General features: G+C 36.4%; 1 protein-coding gene across 2 annotated transcripts in view; it reads right to left on the reverse strand.

Moving 5' to 3' along the window:
- Positions 1 to 15,318, reverse strand: part of PCLO (piccolo presynaptic cytomatrix protein) — a 318,634-nt gene that overhangs the window by 142,360 nt on the left and 160,956 nt on the right. For both annotated transcript variants that reach the window (XM_088523510.1, XM_088523509.1), the window contains one exon: positions 13,279 to 15,293. In XM_088523510.1, the coding sequence (XP_088379636.1) occupies positions 13,279 to 15,293 (2,015 nt within the window). The remainder of the gene's footprint in view (positions 1 to 13,278; positions 15,294 to 15,318) is intronic.

Consider the following 15,318-nt stretch of genomic DNA (forward strand, 5'->3'; position numbering starts at 1 on the left):
AAGCATATTCTACATGATCCCCTCTAGGTCAACAGGACAAGTGGCCTCCATCAGCTCACACTGAGTCTGTTTATTTCTCTTTTCAGCAATTTCTCAGTGTTTCCCTGAATTTCTGCCCTGAGATTTCTTTCTTTCTTTCTTTTTTTTTTTTTTCATCTCTCCATCCATCCTTCTCTGAAGTATGTGAACATCTCCCCTTGAACTATGCAAAGTAGCTCTCAGGGCAGAAGCTTTCTTTCTCTCTCTCTCTCTCTCTCTCTTTCTCTTTCCAGAAGTTTCAGCCAACACAACCTTCTCCCTCTTTAAACAGATGTAACAGAACTCGATGACAGGCAGAACAGATAGTCTGTCACAGATGGCTGAGATTATGAGGTGCTGAAACTACTCACAGGATGTACAGGATTTTCCATTACGATCTTTTTTAATGTAGCAAAAGGTTCCTAGTCAGACCATGTATTCCACAACCCTATATCCTTATTCTCATTGTGGTATAAGAATGACTTTTCCAATTTGATGTAAACCCCTTTCCAAGTGATACATGCTGAACAAAACAAAACCAACTCTCCTCCTTTCCCCCTGAACCTTGAAAAAGCCTTCCTTTCAAAGAAGTCCTAAGTTCTTGAATAGACATATACACAAATTTGCTATATTGATACATATAAAAAGATCTTTATGGAATAAAAAAAGCTTTCACTGTTATCTGTTTAAATTCATATCTCTTTTCAAACAAACTCAGTGGTATTACACCGAGTTCAATCCACAAAGGCAGAAAGAGAAGTGGCAAAAGTACCATCATTTGATAACACGTAAAACCAAACTGGACTTAACATCAGTACCAGCTCTTCAAGAAGGAAATCTAATAAAGACAATCAACTCTTGATTAACACAACTGTGAATGAAACTGGGAAAAAGTCCTAATTTAAGAAGAATCTCCTTTTTTTTAAGATAAATAGATTTAAATAAATGATTTTATATCTCATTGTTTGGGCAAGTTCTAAATATATCCATTATTTATGATTCACCCTGCAATCAAGATATTTTTCATAAAAATAAGTGGAGAAATTCAATCAGATTACAGTCTTGCAATCCATGTGATATTTAGTCAGACTATGTAGGGTTAGAGAAGAAGACAGCAGTAACCTTTAATTTATTTTCTTTCTACTATTTTAATATCAATTATACTATTTCAGCACTATGACCTTCCTGTTTCCATTTCTGGTTATTGTGACAAGCAGGACAGGAAGAGAGAAATTTGGCAAGCTTCTTTTTAAACAGTAATGAAATTAAAAATAAAGAAAAAGCAGTAGAAAAAAACAACATTAATGGGAAAGATGTTCTATTTACAGTTTCTAAACTTATACTTGTATCAAAGAAAATGAGAACCAGCGCTTAAAAAAAACAATTGAGATCTGACAGAATACCACGTAGAAATGAACCTGAATCTTGAATATTGCATATACTTTCACTGCAGACACAAAATGAAGGAATAATAATAAAAAAAAGATTTTCATCTTCTGAGCTATCATTATTCTTGCTTTGAACTGTTCTGTGCTTGACTATGTGTACATGGACTACACTATTTGCCCTGAACATGCAGTCCACAGTAAGGTTTACTAGAGCAACATAGGAATTAACATTAAAACATATTCTTGGAATTCTTCACTCTGGTCACATACAATCATGTTTTCTGGAAAAAGATTGCAAATAGCACTTTTAATATAGTTGGCTCTGCTTCTCAAAGTATTCACATGAGATGTCAGCAATATTTGTTCATAATTACACAACTGGGTTGGCTACTTTGATTTTTACATGTGTTCTCACTGCTAACAAAATTTCTGGTGACAGCAGTGAGTCTGAAGCTGATCTGAACTTATACAGAGTTTACCAAGAAATGAAAACAAATCAAACTTCGAATGCAAATAATTCTCAAAAGCACATTCTAGTCCAGTAGAAGAGTAAAGGTTGAAGAATTAGCCCAAAGTGTTCAAACTAAAGGTAACTACTGAATATACTACTGACATTTTAACTTCTACTTTGTGTCAAACTTGTTCAGCTTGTGTCCAGATGTTATCATGGATGTTCTAATGATTGATTCGAAGTCTGAAACAGTTCTTTTTCCACTGTGCCCTAGAGGAGACCAATGCATAATGTCTCAATACATCTTCTGACAAGGCATATAAAACAAATATCAGTACTTGGACTGAAAGCAGAACTGCAGAAATGTCATTTCTCAAAGATGTGCTGCTTACTGGCTCAGAATAAAACATAGTGCACTTGTGTATGTTCTTGTGTGCATGAACACACACCTGCATGTGAATAATGCAACGTAGGTTTAAAAGATTGTATTGTACAATACAAGAACAGTAAAGAGTAGTCATTATTAAGATAATGCTAACAAGAGAATATTTGTTAATTCATATTTAGTTGGAAAACAGGAAAAAAATGACTGAGCACAAAAAAGGGTCTTCTAACATGCACTATGCTGCCACTTTGTATCTCCACAAAGACCAACTTAGCAAAGTTTACGATATTTTGATGGAGATGCACCACACTATCTCCAAGCTAAGAATCAAATCTGGAAAGAGAACTTGGTTTCTCAATGGTTGGAGAGGCAAGAAGCACAGAATTTAAACTACTGAAAGTCATCACTCAGTAGTAGGCTATAATGGTAAAAGCTTAGCAGTGATGTACAGATGAGGGAAAAAATTAAATAGCTGGTGTTTCCCATTGTTTGATGGGGACAAATAGTACTGTTCTTCAGTTCAGGTATATAAAACGTGTGGGTGTAAATTTTTATTTCAATTTTTCTCATTTCAAGCTAAATCCACTTTTGCAAAAGTCCTAAGAATATTAGCTTTTAAGTGCATCTATGTGTAAATGATTCTTAGCAATATTATTTTTATTCTATACTTTGTAAATGGAAGTATGAATATATTTAGTATTTATGTAAGACAATCATAATTTCGCTTTGCAGAAATATTTTGACCCTAAACCAGAATTAATGTTTAAAGGGGCCCCACTTAATAAGCATTCATTTATTTCCCTCTGAACTGAGACTGGCACAAGTTTGTTATTTAGTGTCAATCATGCCCTGATTTGGACAGAGCAGGATAGAGATCATTAATTTATTTCCCATAATGAAGACTATTGTTCACAGTATTTCATTTCTAAATCATCTGGACAGAAACCTGACATGGTTTTCATAGTATTTTCAGATGAGAACATTCATGCACATCCATAAATAAGATTAAAGAACCTTGCCCACAAGTAATACGTATAGAACCAGTTGTTTCAGTATTTCAGTAAGAAACATGAAATTCTCTGGATCTCAGATCTGGCTTACGGAATATGATGGCAGTGTAATCATTCTAGTACATCACTGTACACATAACAAGAGCCAGGCTGGGTGAATAGTGATGAAGAATATCTCGACTGATGAATCACTGATGCAATTCACTTCACAGTGTGTTATCTATGAGCTCTGTGTATTAGTGTGTAATTCCTTATCGTGTTATTTGAACATGAGTTTACATACAAATGCTTCTAACTCAAAACATGAGAAAATACTATGTCTGCAAAGAAGAAATAACCTTGCACTCACTAACCTTGATGGAAAAAAAAAAAAAAAAAAAAAACGAAAGAAAAACCTGTGGATCTTTTTTTTTTCCTGTTAAAGATTAAAACATTTTTTCCTGATAATGTATTTTTCTTATTTTGTTTCTTCTTCATATTTCCTGTGGATGCTGCACATTTAATAAATCCATTTTTCCAGTTTACTGCATCATCACAACACTTCTATCACTTGCCCTTCCATTTTCTTAACCATCAGTACTTAAATGTATCAAAATAAAGCTAACAAATAAATTAATATACATCATAGAGTTTACAAATTTCCACCTCAAAACATGTTGGATGAGAAATTTTCATATTTAAGTCATTCAGACAAGGGAGAATGGGCTGGGGAGTGGTGAGCAACACGAGGCACGTCTTCTGACACAGCATAGTGCTCTGCACTGGCATCAGCACAAGTCATTAAATCCTATATTTCTGCTACATGAGAAACACACAGAGCAAAAGACAAACTCTGTGCATGATTCCTCAGCTTGTTGCTGTTGTCCAGCATCTAATTAAATACAGACTTTACTGTAGTAGAGAATAAAACCAGTATTAGGAATGCACATTAAATCTCATGTGCGCTTTAAATCTCATGTTCTATTCTTAAAAGTACTTGCTTTTTCAGTCACATTTAGCTTGTAACTTAGTGTATGGCAATGGCACTTCCTCAGTTGTTCACTAAATTTACAAACTAAACTCAAACTCTTAATGCTCTGAACTGCAGGAAAATCTATTTTCAGTATATTTCTTAAAAGGTCACTACAAGAGATTTCCCTTGTTCTAGCTTGTTTTGTAATTTATTCTTCATTCCAATGTCTGTGAAACATGATTTATCAATATGTATATGCAGAATAAGTTGATAGACTGTAATAAAAACAAAATCACAAACCCAGTGCAAAAGGAAGCAAGGTCATAAGCAAGACTGGCTCAGTATTTCCCTTTGCTTGTTTTCCTTTGTTTGCAAAACACGATTCAGAAAAGCCATTTGGTATTATTAGTTCAAAATGCGGGGTATGGGGGAGCTACTTCAGTAACACTGTCACAATATTTGGGGTTTTCTTTTCAAGCTCTTGGGCTTTTTATTTGTGGCCAAATGAAGAAATGGAAATAAAGATAACGATGGCTCCTCTGCCTGGGTTAAGTGCTCTCAAGCAAGCTGTGTTCAAATGGGCTGTAAGAACATAAGGACACAGAGACACCTATACTATCTCTGACAAAAGACTTTTGCTGCCTAGGGAAATATTTGGAGGCATTACTCTAAAACTCTCTATAGTACTATATTACTGATCAAAAGAGCAAAGGAAAAATCAGTGATTCCTCTCCATTCTTCACAGAAGCATATGATATTTCAGTTGTGGATTATAACTAGTATCAAAAAAGGAATATCAATGTGATGTAAATGATTAAACCAGACAGTAAAATTTTGGAAAAAGTCACTGGTTTCAGCTTTAGCTCAAGGAAGAAATTGCAGTTTATTTCATTATTGCCATCTTACATAACTTATATACACCTAGAACACAATCATGGAATAACACAATGATAAGCTTATAGAGTAAATACTACTTACAACTACCTTATGATCGCCTGAGGCTTATGTTGCTCTGCTTTATAAATACTATACAACTATGGAAAATAAACCCTGAGGCTCAAACTCATCTTCTCTTTACTAAATCTCAATTTTAAGTGGAAAAATGCCACTCAGATTCACGTTGCTTACCACTTCTACAGTTAACCTTTCTACCTTGGACAACTGCTGACTGTCCAAATCTGGTATTTGTCTAGACTTACGGAGGTCAGTAATGTTAAACTTCTTATCTTACACACACAGAGGAAGCCCTCAGCATTCAATTTGCCTTCAAGCAAAGTTATTACCCATGCTAGTTATTTATTTTCAAATCCTGTCTTTAATTTTAATCAGGGGCACCTAATGGCTATTTCATTTAGCTTGTTTGGGATTTACAATCCTAAATCAGGGGAAAGGCTTGCTAGGCAGTGTAAGACAAACACACTTGATGCATGAGCTGGATTTTGCACTAGCCAAAATCTTGAAAAGGGAGTAAGGTGAGATAATAAAATCTGTACTTTTAAGGGAAGCACTTAAACTAGATGAAAGAAAGTGTCAGAGAGGGACCAGTTGGAAAACAGAAGTATGGATTAGCAAGAAGATTAAAGAGAAGATATGGGCAGATGGAGAATGTGAATAGAAATCGAATCGAGACCTGAATTCAATCTGTACGGAAAGTAGAAAAGTTACATCTTCCTCTGGAGGAGGACAGCCAAAACACAAACTTCCTCTGCAGGTTCTTCTTACAGGGAGACATGGAGAGGAGGAATTTAAGAAGGAAATTTCATGCTCTGAATCAAAGTTTCACAGAGATGTTGAAGCTGGTCTTGTGGCAATGTTTCAGACTTAACCCTCTATTAACAGTTTCTAAATGATTGGCTTCATAGCCAGCTAGTATCATAGTCCTGGAAATCACTGTAATGCACTGAACAGAGAAGTCAAGAACTAAAGACATGGAAAAAAAAAAAAAAAAAAAAGCTTTAACTGTCCTCTCCAGATTGGAGGATTATTTACAGGTTGGCAACTGAAAGTTGGACTGCACATTAAAAAAGCCAAGCTTGGACTTTAAAAAAGGTTCCACAAAATGCTTGCAATAATGTCACACCCTGAACGATTTCTAAAACAAAAAATCAAACCAAAACAAACGAACAAAAAACCTGATTTGTATTATTGGAGCATTCAGGAAATTTTAAGGTAGAAACATTGCATAAACAAAAGCAACCACTCATGGAGAGGAGAATAAAGAAACATATGGAACACTTTTTTTTTGCTTCTCTGATTATTGTGTTGCATTTAGTTATTTCAGATTCTAAGTTTTGGATGTATTGAGTCCTTTTTTAGCAACCTTCATATAGGACATAGGAGGCACCATGTTTTTTGCCAGTCTTGGATCACTTCCAAGCAATATTTACTCACAACTGGCTGATCAAGCTAATATTTTAAGAACTTTGTTAAATATTTAACATTTGAATCAAAGCCTTGGAACAAAAGCTCACGTTTTGTTATTAGATGAAGTCTGAAGCAGGTACTAGGCATCATCCCCATGATTTTTCTAGTTACAACATGCTGGTTCAATTTGGAGGGAGGCTTATGCATGTTAAAACAGATTCCTTCTAGAGGAAAATAAATTGTAAGCTCTATTCCAAATGTGTATCAAATGTTCTTAAATCCCAGTAGGGGAAATACCCTAACTGATGCCTAGCCCTTTGGACAACCTCAAATCACCGGTGGTATCTAGTCCAATGTAAATCCCCCCAACTTCTTACAGTATATTTGCAGAGACCTTAGTACCAAATGCTCTGATCTATTCATCTGCTTTTATCATACCAAGTGTCTTGCTGATGCAGACACAAGCAGTTCTTCCTTCCTAAGGAAGATTTTAAATACATTGGTCTTCTCAGTACAATATACTCTACTGTGTTACTGAAGCTGCTGATGAAGCAGTGGATAGCATAAAAAGCAAGAAACCAAACTTACCTGCAGAGCAAATGAGAGGAACTCCCTTTTGAGCTCAGCTGTCCTATTTGTTGAACATCTAAGGTAAGCAGATAACCATACCAGCAGAATTTTGCCTCTCCTATTTAATTAGAGAGAGCGAACTGAAAAATTCTTTGGTTTCAAAGAGAGGAAAGTCTGAGCCAAAACAGAGATGAAGTGCACCCAAACTTACTGGTGCTCCTCTCTCATTCTGCAATGCCTGCTTGATTCCACAGTATATATTTATTTTCTGCATTTATTATTTTAAAGCAGAGAACATTGTATAGGCCTTTCCTCACACCAAAAATTCAAGATATTCCTAGAATGGACATGTGTGGGTAGATAATCAAGTCAGCTGGAAATGAGTGTGCCTTTATTCTTCTTTGTCTTTTCTGGAAGATAAAAAATAGAGGATTTTTTGTGGGGGGAGGGAGAGAGGATTTCTTTTCTAATGTCTGCTGGAGAACTTGCTATGAGAAAGACAGATGAGCTGTCAGCAGGTGAGAAAAGGCCCAGGTGATATAAAACCCTGGTTCTTTGTCAACTCCGTATCATATGTCTCATGCTTTATAAAAGACTGTGAAGGATCCACTTTGCAAACCACAAAACTGCAGACCATGCTCATTTATATTATGCATGAGTACCCCTCTTTGAATAAAAGTGTGAACTCAAGTAATGTAAAAGTTACAGGAAATTCAGACTCACTCAGTTAAATGATTTTTAGAAAATAATATTCTCATGATCCACTGAATGTGGGATAGTCTTTGTGTTCTGAAGATCTGACAGATGGAAAAAAAGATGCATCATCTGAGTCACAAGTTGTTCCATAGGGTTTGAAATAGAGTACAAGAAGCTTGAATTTTTAACAGGACTCTAAATTCTCAATACTTCAAGTCTCTATCAGAAAAAGTGATCTTAAATCTAGCTAAAAATGTGTAGGAGAAGATATGTCCTGTTTTACTGTTAATGCACGGCTTGTTTCTAGATGTTTGTGAGATCTTAGCTTTTCAATTCAGTTTCAACTGAATTTGTTTGAAACATTAAAAAAGAGATATGCTAGGGGAATGCACGAATCATTGCCTTTGCCTCCTGATATTTTGCTCTGACTATCACTGCTATTAAAATATATCTTAAAAGAACTAGATGGTTAGAGAGATTAGCAACGAGAAAATAAAGCAGGAAAGGCCTTTTAAAAGTGTTTTAATTACTAACAGAGGCTAAGCCCCATTATGAAAATTCAATAATATTAAAGGTTTTAGGGAATTAAGTCACTTCTACAAATGCATATATTCTCCTGAAGTATTTAGGATGTATTAAAAATTGCATTCATGGAGAGAAGGGAAGAAGAATAAAATCTCCTGTCATGGCTTTCTACAAGTTTTTTGTGGATTTGGTTTGAAAACACAGGACTGAGGAATTACCCTATGCTTATGTCCATGATGCAGAAATAGGCAGAACCGTTGCTCTATTATCACTGCATCCTTCATGGGTTACAGGATGCACATGATACATGTCTAGTAAATTAATAATCTCTCCCCTTTCTTCAGAAAGAGTGAAAGATGGGATAGAGGGTGAAAAAAGTGACATATAAAGGTTAATAGGATAAAGAAAACCAGGCTTAACTTTACCTTTGTCCTTTGTATTTTAAATTTGTGTTTCTCTTATGTCAGACCACCAGCAAACAAGAAACATCCAGGATTCCTCACTCAACATCCTTCTGCACTTAAAGTGAGACCCAAATAACATTTAAGGCATTTGACCTAAAGGCAAAATTATGGTCACTAAAGTAGGCCTTTTACTATTACGGCCATGTCACCACATATCTCACAGAGCACAAAACAAAACAATTCTGAATTATTTATAATGAATACAAGAGCTATAACAAAGAACCAAACCTTTTTAGCTCTACACGGGGACAAATTATGAGAAAGTAAGGAAAACACCAATGTCTTAGGCACTATTAGTAGCAGACAATCCATTACCAGAAATTTCTGCATGATACTAAGTAAACTAACATGCTTCCTGATGCTGAGGAAGGCAAAAAACAAACAAGCAAACAAAGATCCCCCCGCCTCCAAAACACAAAAGTACTATCATGTGCCTTATCCAAAGAGAACATGTCTCTCTGTCAATCAGATCTGGTGGGAACATACTGGGAACAGCTACCTAGGTTCTCTTCCTCAGTCCCCAGACTTACAGCACATACGTGACCACTAAGATGTTAAAGTTTTAAAACTGAAAGCAGATGAAAATATATCCTTATAACTGAACATATGAAATGACTTCTAGCATGTAATGTTAATGGCATTGTTCATAATAAATATAGCTCATCTAAATATAGCATATGGTAATGATTTATCCAGATCATAAGTAAGGCTGCTGGGAATGAAAATGAGGACTCATGTTGTTATTAAAGTGCTATGGACAAGGTAGAGAGGTCAACATAAGAAAGAAAAATGTTAATAAGACAAGTTATATTAACTTGGTTTTAAACTGAGAATAATGATAAATTATAGAGAACAATATTTACTGCATTCTGGAATTTACATTACCATTTACTATGCATGTATATTAACAGGTATTGCATATCTGAGCCAACACTTTCAGAGCTGTTGCTTGATGCTTTTTAAAATCATTTGTCAGAACAATGTTATAGATGATAAAAGAGATTAATGTGCTCTATTCTATCCTTTCTAAATTTATGTCCCTTAAAAAAATAAAAAGACACTTTAAAATCAGTTAAAAAAAATCTTCTGTTCTTACTATAACAGTAGATGATGTCCTACATTTTTTACCTAGATAAAGAATCAGCCTTTTGGGATATGGCTTGAAATCATTATCCTTCTTAAGATAAAATGCAGATTTGAATTACATTTGCTTTACAATTGCAGTAAAAAATGCAGCAGCACATGTTAAAGAAAAAAAAAAGAAAGGGGGGGGGGGAAGTCTCTATTAACTCTTTTAATAAACAGATTGACAGAATCTATTCAGAAGTTGGAGCTTAAATATACATTTTCTACCCTGAAGCTGACAGGCTGTTGACAGATGTGTCTTTGCATTAGTTTCACTAATACAAACACTTCTGCCTAGGCTTTATGCACTGCTTAGCTGTATATGGTGTGTGACAGCTCATGTGCATGATCTTGCTTCATTTTAGCTGAGCAAGCATTTTACATCTCAAGGCAAAAGGAAGACAACTTTTCCCTTCCAATACATATAAAGAATGTGCGCTGAAGTTGACTAGGACTGCCATGTGGCTTGATTCTGTGATCCACTGGCATAAAGTGACTTCTTTCTTAAACTAGTCAGGTACTCACAATTTCGTCTTGCTGCAGAATGCATGAATTTCCCTCACTGCTTCTAAACTCCTTGAAGGTTTTCTGGTGCCTTAATGGAAACCTTGCTTTGCAAGCCGTGAAGGCTACAGTACCATGCTGAAGCAGCAGTGGTAGTGCTGGGGAGCCCACTGACCATTGCCATTGGTAGCTCAAGTAGCACAAAGCATGTAAAAAATGAAAATTAGGCATCTGTGCAATATCAGTTGTAGATGGGTGTCTTCCAATGTTGTGAATACAACGTATAGCTCACATTTTTCCCTTGACACAGCTACATTTAATTACTAACATATATCACAGATCTGTACACACTTTGAGAACCACCAAAGGCAATCTAATGGAAAGGAAGACCTTTTGTTTGGATTAAGGGTAAGCTAAATTCACGATAGTGTTCATGGCAATGTGAACAAATACTAACATAATGTGAAATGCAATGCAAACATAACTCATTTGCAACAAACAAAGAAAGGAAGAAATAAAAGAAATATTTATAATCTTATTCACATTTTAAACAGTTTTTTTTCCCTGAAATATTATAATAAATACAATTTACTAAGAAGGAAGCATATGTATTATGAAAATGCACTACCTGAAGCAAGGGCCAGGCATTATTTCATTGTCATATTCAAAAAGAGGCCAATTTGATTCCAGCCCCTTAACATTCACTGATTACATAAGGATCAACTCTTTTGTTAAAAAAAAAATCTGTGAAAGATGCATTCTATTTAAACTGTAAATACTTTGAGACAGGCACTATTTGCTGCTTGGTGGCTGTATACTTGTAAGACCAATGCAGTTGGTTACTGGTTTGGCTTAATGCAAAACTGAAGTAATAAATAATGACATATAAGCCGTATCATCATTAATGTATACTGCATTTTTTCAAATTCAAATATAAAAGCCCTTAAACAATCAGCTTTCTACAGACTGTATCAAACACATCGTCTTACAAAGTATAAAGTTCATATCAAATTTATATATCTTTGAAATAACTGAGCTGAATTACTTATCTTCAATTAAAGTTCCACTGTATTCCTAGTTTATAACATTATACCTACCCTCCAAAATCTAGTACAGCCCCGTACTTCCTGACCTGTAAGCAATCTTCTTCAGGATACTGTTCTAAGTGCTATACATCAAATCTAAGTGCTAATGCCACTGCATCCTAGCCCATGCAAATTCTACACTAGAGAATAATGTCCATGTGGAGTGCCAATGCCACAACTACAGTTTTCTTTTCTAACTACAAAGTACTGTTTGAAAAGCAGGAACAATATAGGAAGCATTTAGTATCTACAAGTAGGTGTGAACCTGCCAAAATTGCTCACAGTTTGGGCTTTGGACAATACAACCCAATACAACAATCCTGCAGTTGAGAGTCACCATAAATTATCTAAGCGACGATTCCTTTTTTCTACCAAATCCTGTATGGGATAATCATTTATAGGTAACTGAACATAAAGGATAAACATTATTAAAGAAAGCTGAGACTGACAACTCTCACAGAACTCTCATAAACAAGCAACTGACCCTGCAGCAGTTGATGGAGGGGAATGGGCTTGGATAAAAAGAATGGCCAAGAATATGTCATTAAATCATAGAGTCATAGAATCATGATGGTTGGAAAAGACCTTCACGATCATCGAGTCCAACTGTAAAACTATCACCACCATGCCTGCTAAACTATGTCCCCAAGTGCCTTATCTACACATCTCTTGAACACTGAGACGGTGACTCCACCACTTCCCTGAGCAGGTTGTTCCAATGCTTGACTACTCTTTCTGTGTAGAAATTTTTCCTAACTTGAACCTCCCTTGGGACAACTTGAGGGTATTTCCTTTTGTCCTATTGGTAGTTATTTTGGAGAAGAGAGACTTGACTCCCTCCTCAGCACAACCTCCTTTCAGGCAGTTGTAGAGAGTGATAAGGTCTCCCCTCAGCCTCCACTTGTCCAGACTAAATAACCCCAGCTCCCTCAGCCACTCGGCTGTCCTCATGAGGACCTTTTTTTTTTTTTTTTAAATACCAAAACTACTTTCTCTAACTCACAAGGTAAAGGATTAATTATCAAATCAGAAATCTTGCTTCTTAAGGAAAAGGAATACTGCAGAAATGACAAACTTAAGTTCTGATGATGGAAGCCTCTTATTATTGCCTCTTCTGACCCCTTAAGAAATAGTCCTCAGCACCTCCATAATGTCTTTATAATTCTCCTTATCCAAAACAAATAAAGAAAAGGATTTGTGATGTAAGACCTTCCAGTCTGGGAGGCATAAAAGATGTATACACTGGGACACAAGAATGCTGGATCACTAATAGCAGAAAAACAGGGACAAAAAGAACAACTGAACCAGGCAATTATAAACATAGGATTAGCTGCATCTCAGAAAGTACATTCAGTGATTTCACCACACTCTGTGCCACAAGAGCTGGGTATCATATTATTAGAAATAAAATACATTTCATTTTCTAAAGAATGGTAGTAACATTTCATTACCTATTAATTACCATCAAAATCTTTAAGTGGCTTCCAAATTCTTTTTTTTTTTCTTGAATCTCACTAAGCCTGTAATTTGAATTCTGTTTTCAGACAAAACAATGAAGCAAATGTCCATGGCATTAGATAGCAGACATTCCTTGGGACTTTTTAGCAAGAGGTGCAAAAAGGCTACATACATGGGTATTGCTAATGAGTGTGTCAGCCCTCATACTGTACAGAAAGTCAGCTGTGCAATTGTATATATATAAAAAAAAAAAAAAGAAAAAAAGAAAGCAAATACTTCTTACCATGAAACCCTCAGTGTACTGAAACTGAGCTCTGGAACTGTCTTCTGCTGTGGGACTCAGGGGCTTAGGATCAGACAAAGAGCGTTGCATCATCTTTGCTGCCTTTGGGCTTGATGGAGGAACCTTGGTAATGTCAGCATGCAGCATCTTCTGAGGGCTGATGTCATCAGAGATGGGTTTTTCATAGGGTACAAATGCTGACTCTATAACTTTGCTTGGTGAAACAGGTGAAATGGGTGAATAGAGAACTTTGGGAGATTTGGGAGGGGAAGGGACTACCTGTAATGTGGAGTCTGGGCGAAGGTGGGATGAGTATCCTATTTCTAATGGTGTTGGGCGTTTTTTATCTTTCTGAGGAGATGAAGCTGACAGGTATTGCGGACTTTGTGTATCTGACTCTGTCTCTGTTTGACATCCTAAACTTTCTCCTTTATATGTCTTTTCTGGAGCTGATATGTGCTTTATGATTTCAACTTTTGCATCCAAGTGGGCCCTAATTGAAGGTGTTCTTATTGTCCCTACAGGTTCTGTTTGCACAGATATCTCTGCCACTGTCTGAACTGCAATACTAGACACTTTGGAGAATTGTTTAGTTTTGTCTACCTCAGTTGTACTCTCACTGTATTTTCCTACACGAGTTTTTCTTCTGGATCTGCTAGAAAGATCCCATTCATCTTGATCTTCATCATCTGTCTGAACACTTGTATCAACGCTTTTCTTAGTTCTTCGTCTCCTGTTTGTGTAACCTCTGTCTGCCCCATCTTCATCATCAGTTTGCACTCCACTGTCAACTATCTTTTTGAAGCACCTGGGTTCTTCTTCCAGAGTCTCTTCAAGCTCCTCATATTGACCACGTAATTTTGGCATAGAACTTCTCTTTTTCAGCTGCTTCTCCTCTCTAATATCAATATCCTTAAGAGACATTTCTGAAACAGAGCTAAGGATACCAGGCCTAGGTATATATTGGGTAATGCCATCAGACTGAACTGTATACCATGTTTGGCTTTGTGGAATTTCAATACCGAGTACTGCTGAAGCAGTAGTAATTGCATCATCAGTAGGCCAAAACTGGCCATTTTCTGTTGTTGCATACTGTCCTTCCAAAAGTGCTTGATCTGTGGTAGTTTGTGGAGAGCCAGTTCCTGAAGGATCATAGCCATACTGATATATTTGACGAATTTTTTGCTCCTCTAGCTGTTGGTGAAGCTGTTGTTGAAGCTGTTGGAATTGTTCAAGCTGCAGTTGCTGCTGAGCTAATGTTTCTTGTCTCATCATTAACTGAGCTTGACGTTCCTCCTCTTGCTGAAACAAGAGATGGTGTTTCATAGACTGCAATTCCTCAAGCTTTTTTTGCACCATAAGCTTCTCTTGTTCCCTAAACCTTTGAATTTCCTGACGTTCCCACTCCAGCTCTTCAGCAAAGCGCTGCTGCTTAATTTTTTCAAGCTCAAGAAGTTCACGCTCCAAATCAAGTTGCTGCTGTTTGCCTTCTTCAGGGGCAATGAGAAGTGCAACTTCATCTTCAATTACATTTGTATAAACTTCAGATGCTGTAGTTAATGCAGGTATCAAGTTGGTTGGCTCAGTGGTAATAGCTTCTATACTAAGAGGTGGCAGCCCTGTCTCAATATCAATGGCAGTAATCGTGCTGTCTTTTTCAGCTGCCACTGTTGTCAAGAAACTGTATGATCTTGGGAGTGGTTGACTCTGTTGCAAGGTTGATAATGAGGGCACTGAGTCAATTGTTTGAAGAGTAGATAAATCTCTGACAGTTGTACTGAAAATAGAGCCAGGTTGTGTAGTGATGGCAAATGTGGATGGAATTGGAGTCGCTACTGAAGAATAAACAACACCATTGGATGATCTTAAAACACTTCCAACACCGTATGGGGCACCCAAAGATGATACCATTCTTGCTTGTGAATATTGTGGTGTACTGATACCGATGCCAGAAATCACCTGTCGAGTCTCTGGATAAGGACCAGTAGTCTTGCTTGAGTAATCCATAACCTCACCTGAAATTACAGGGCAAAGTTACAG

This window comes from Tinamus guttatus, unplaced genomic scaffold (assembly GCF_059628265.1).
Source record: "Tinamus guttatus ecotype Peru unplaced genomic scaffold, ASM5962826v1 Tinamus_guttatus_pri_ptg000193l, whole genome shotgun sequence".
Lineage (NCBI taxonomy): Eukaryota > Metazoa > Chordata > Aves > Tinamiformes > Tinamidae > Tinamus > Tinamus guttatus.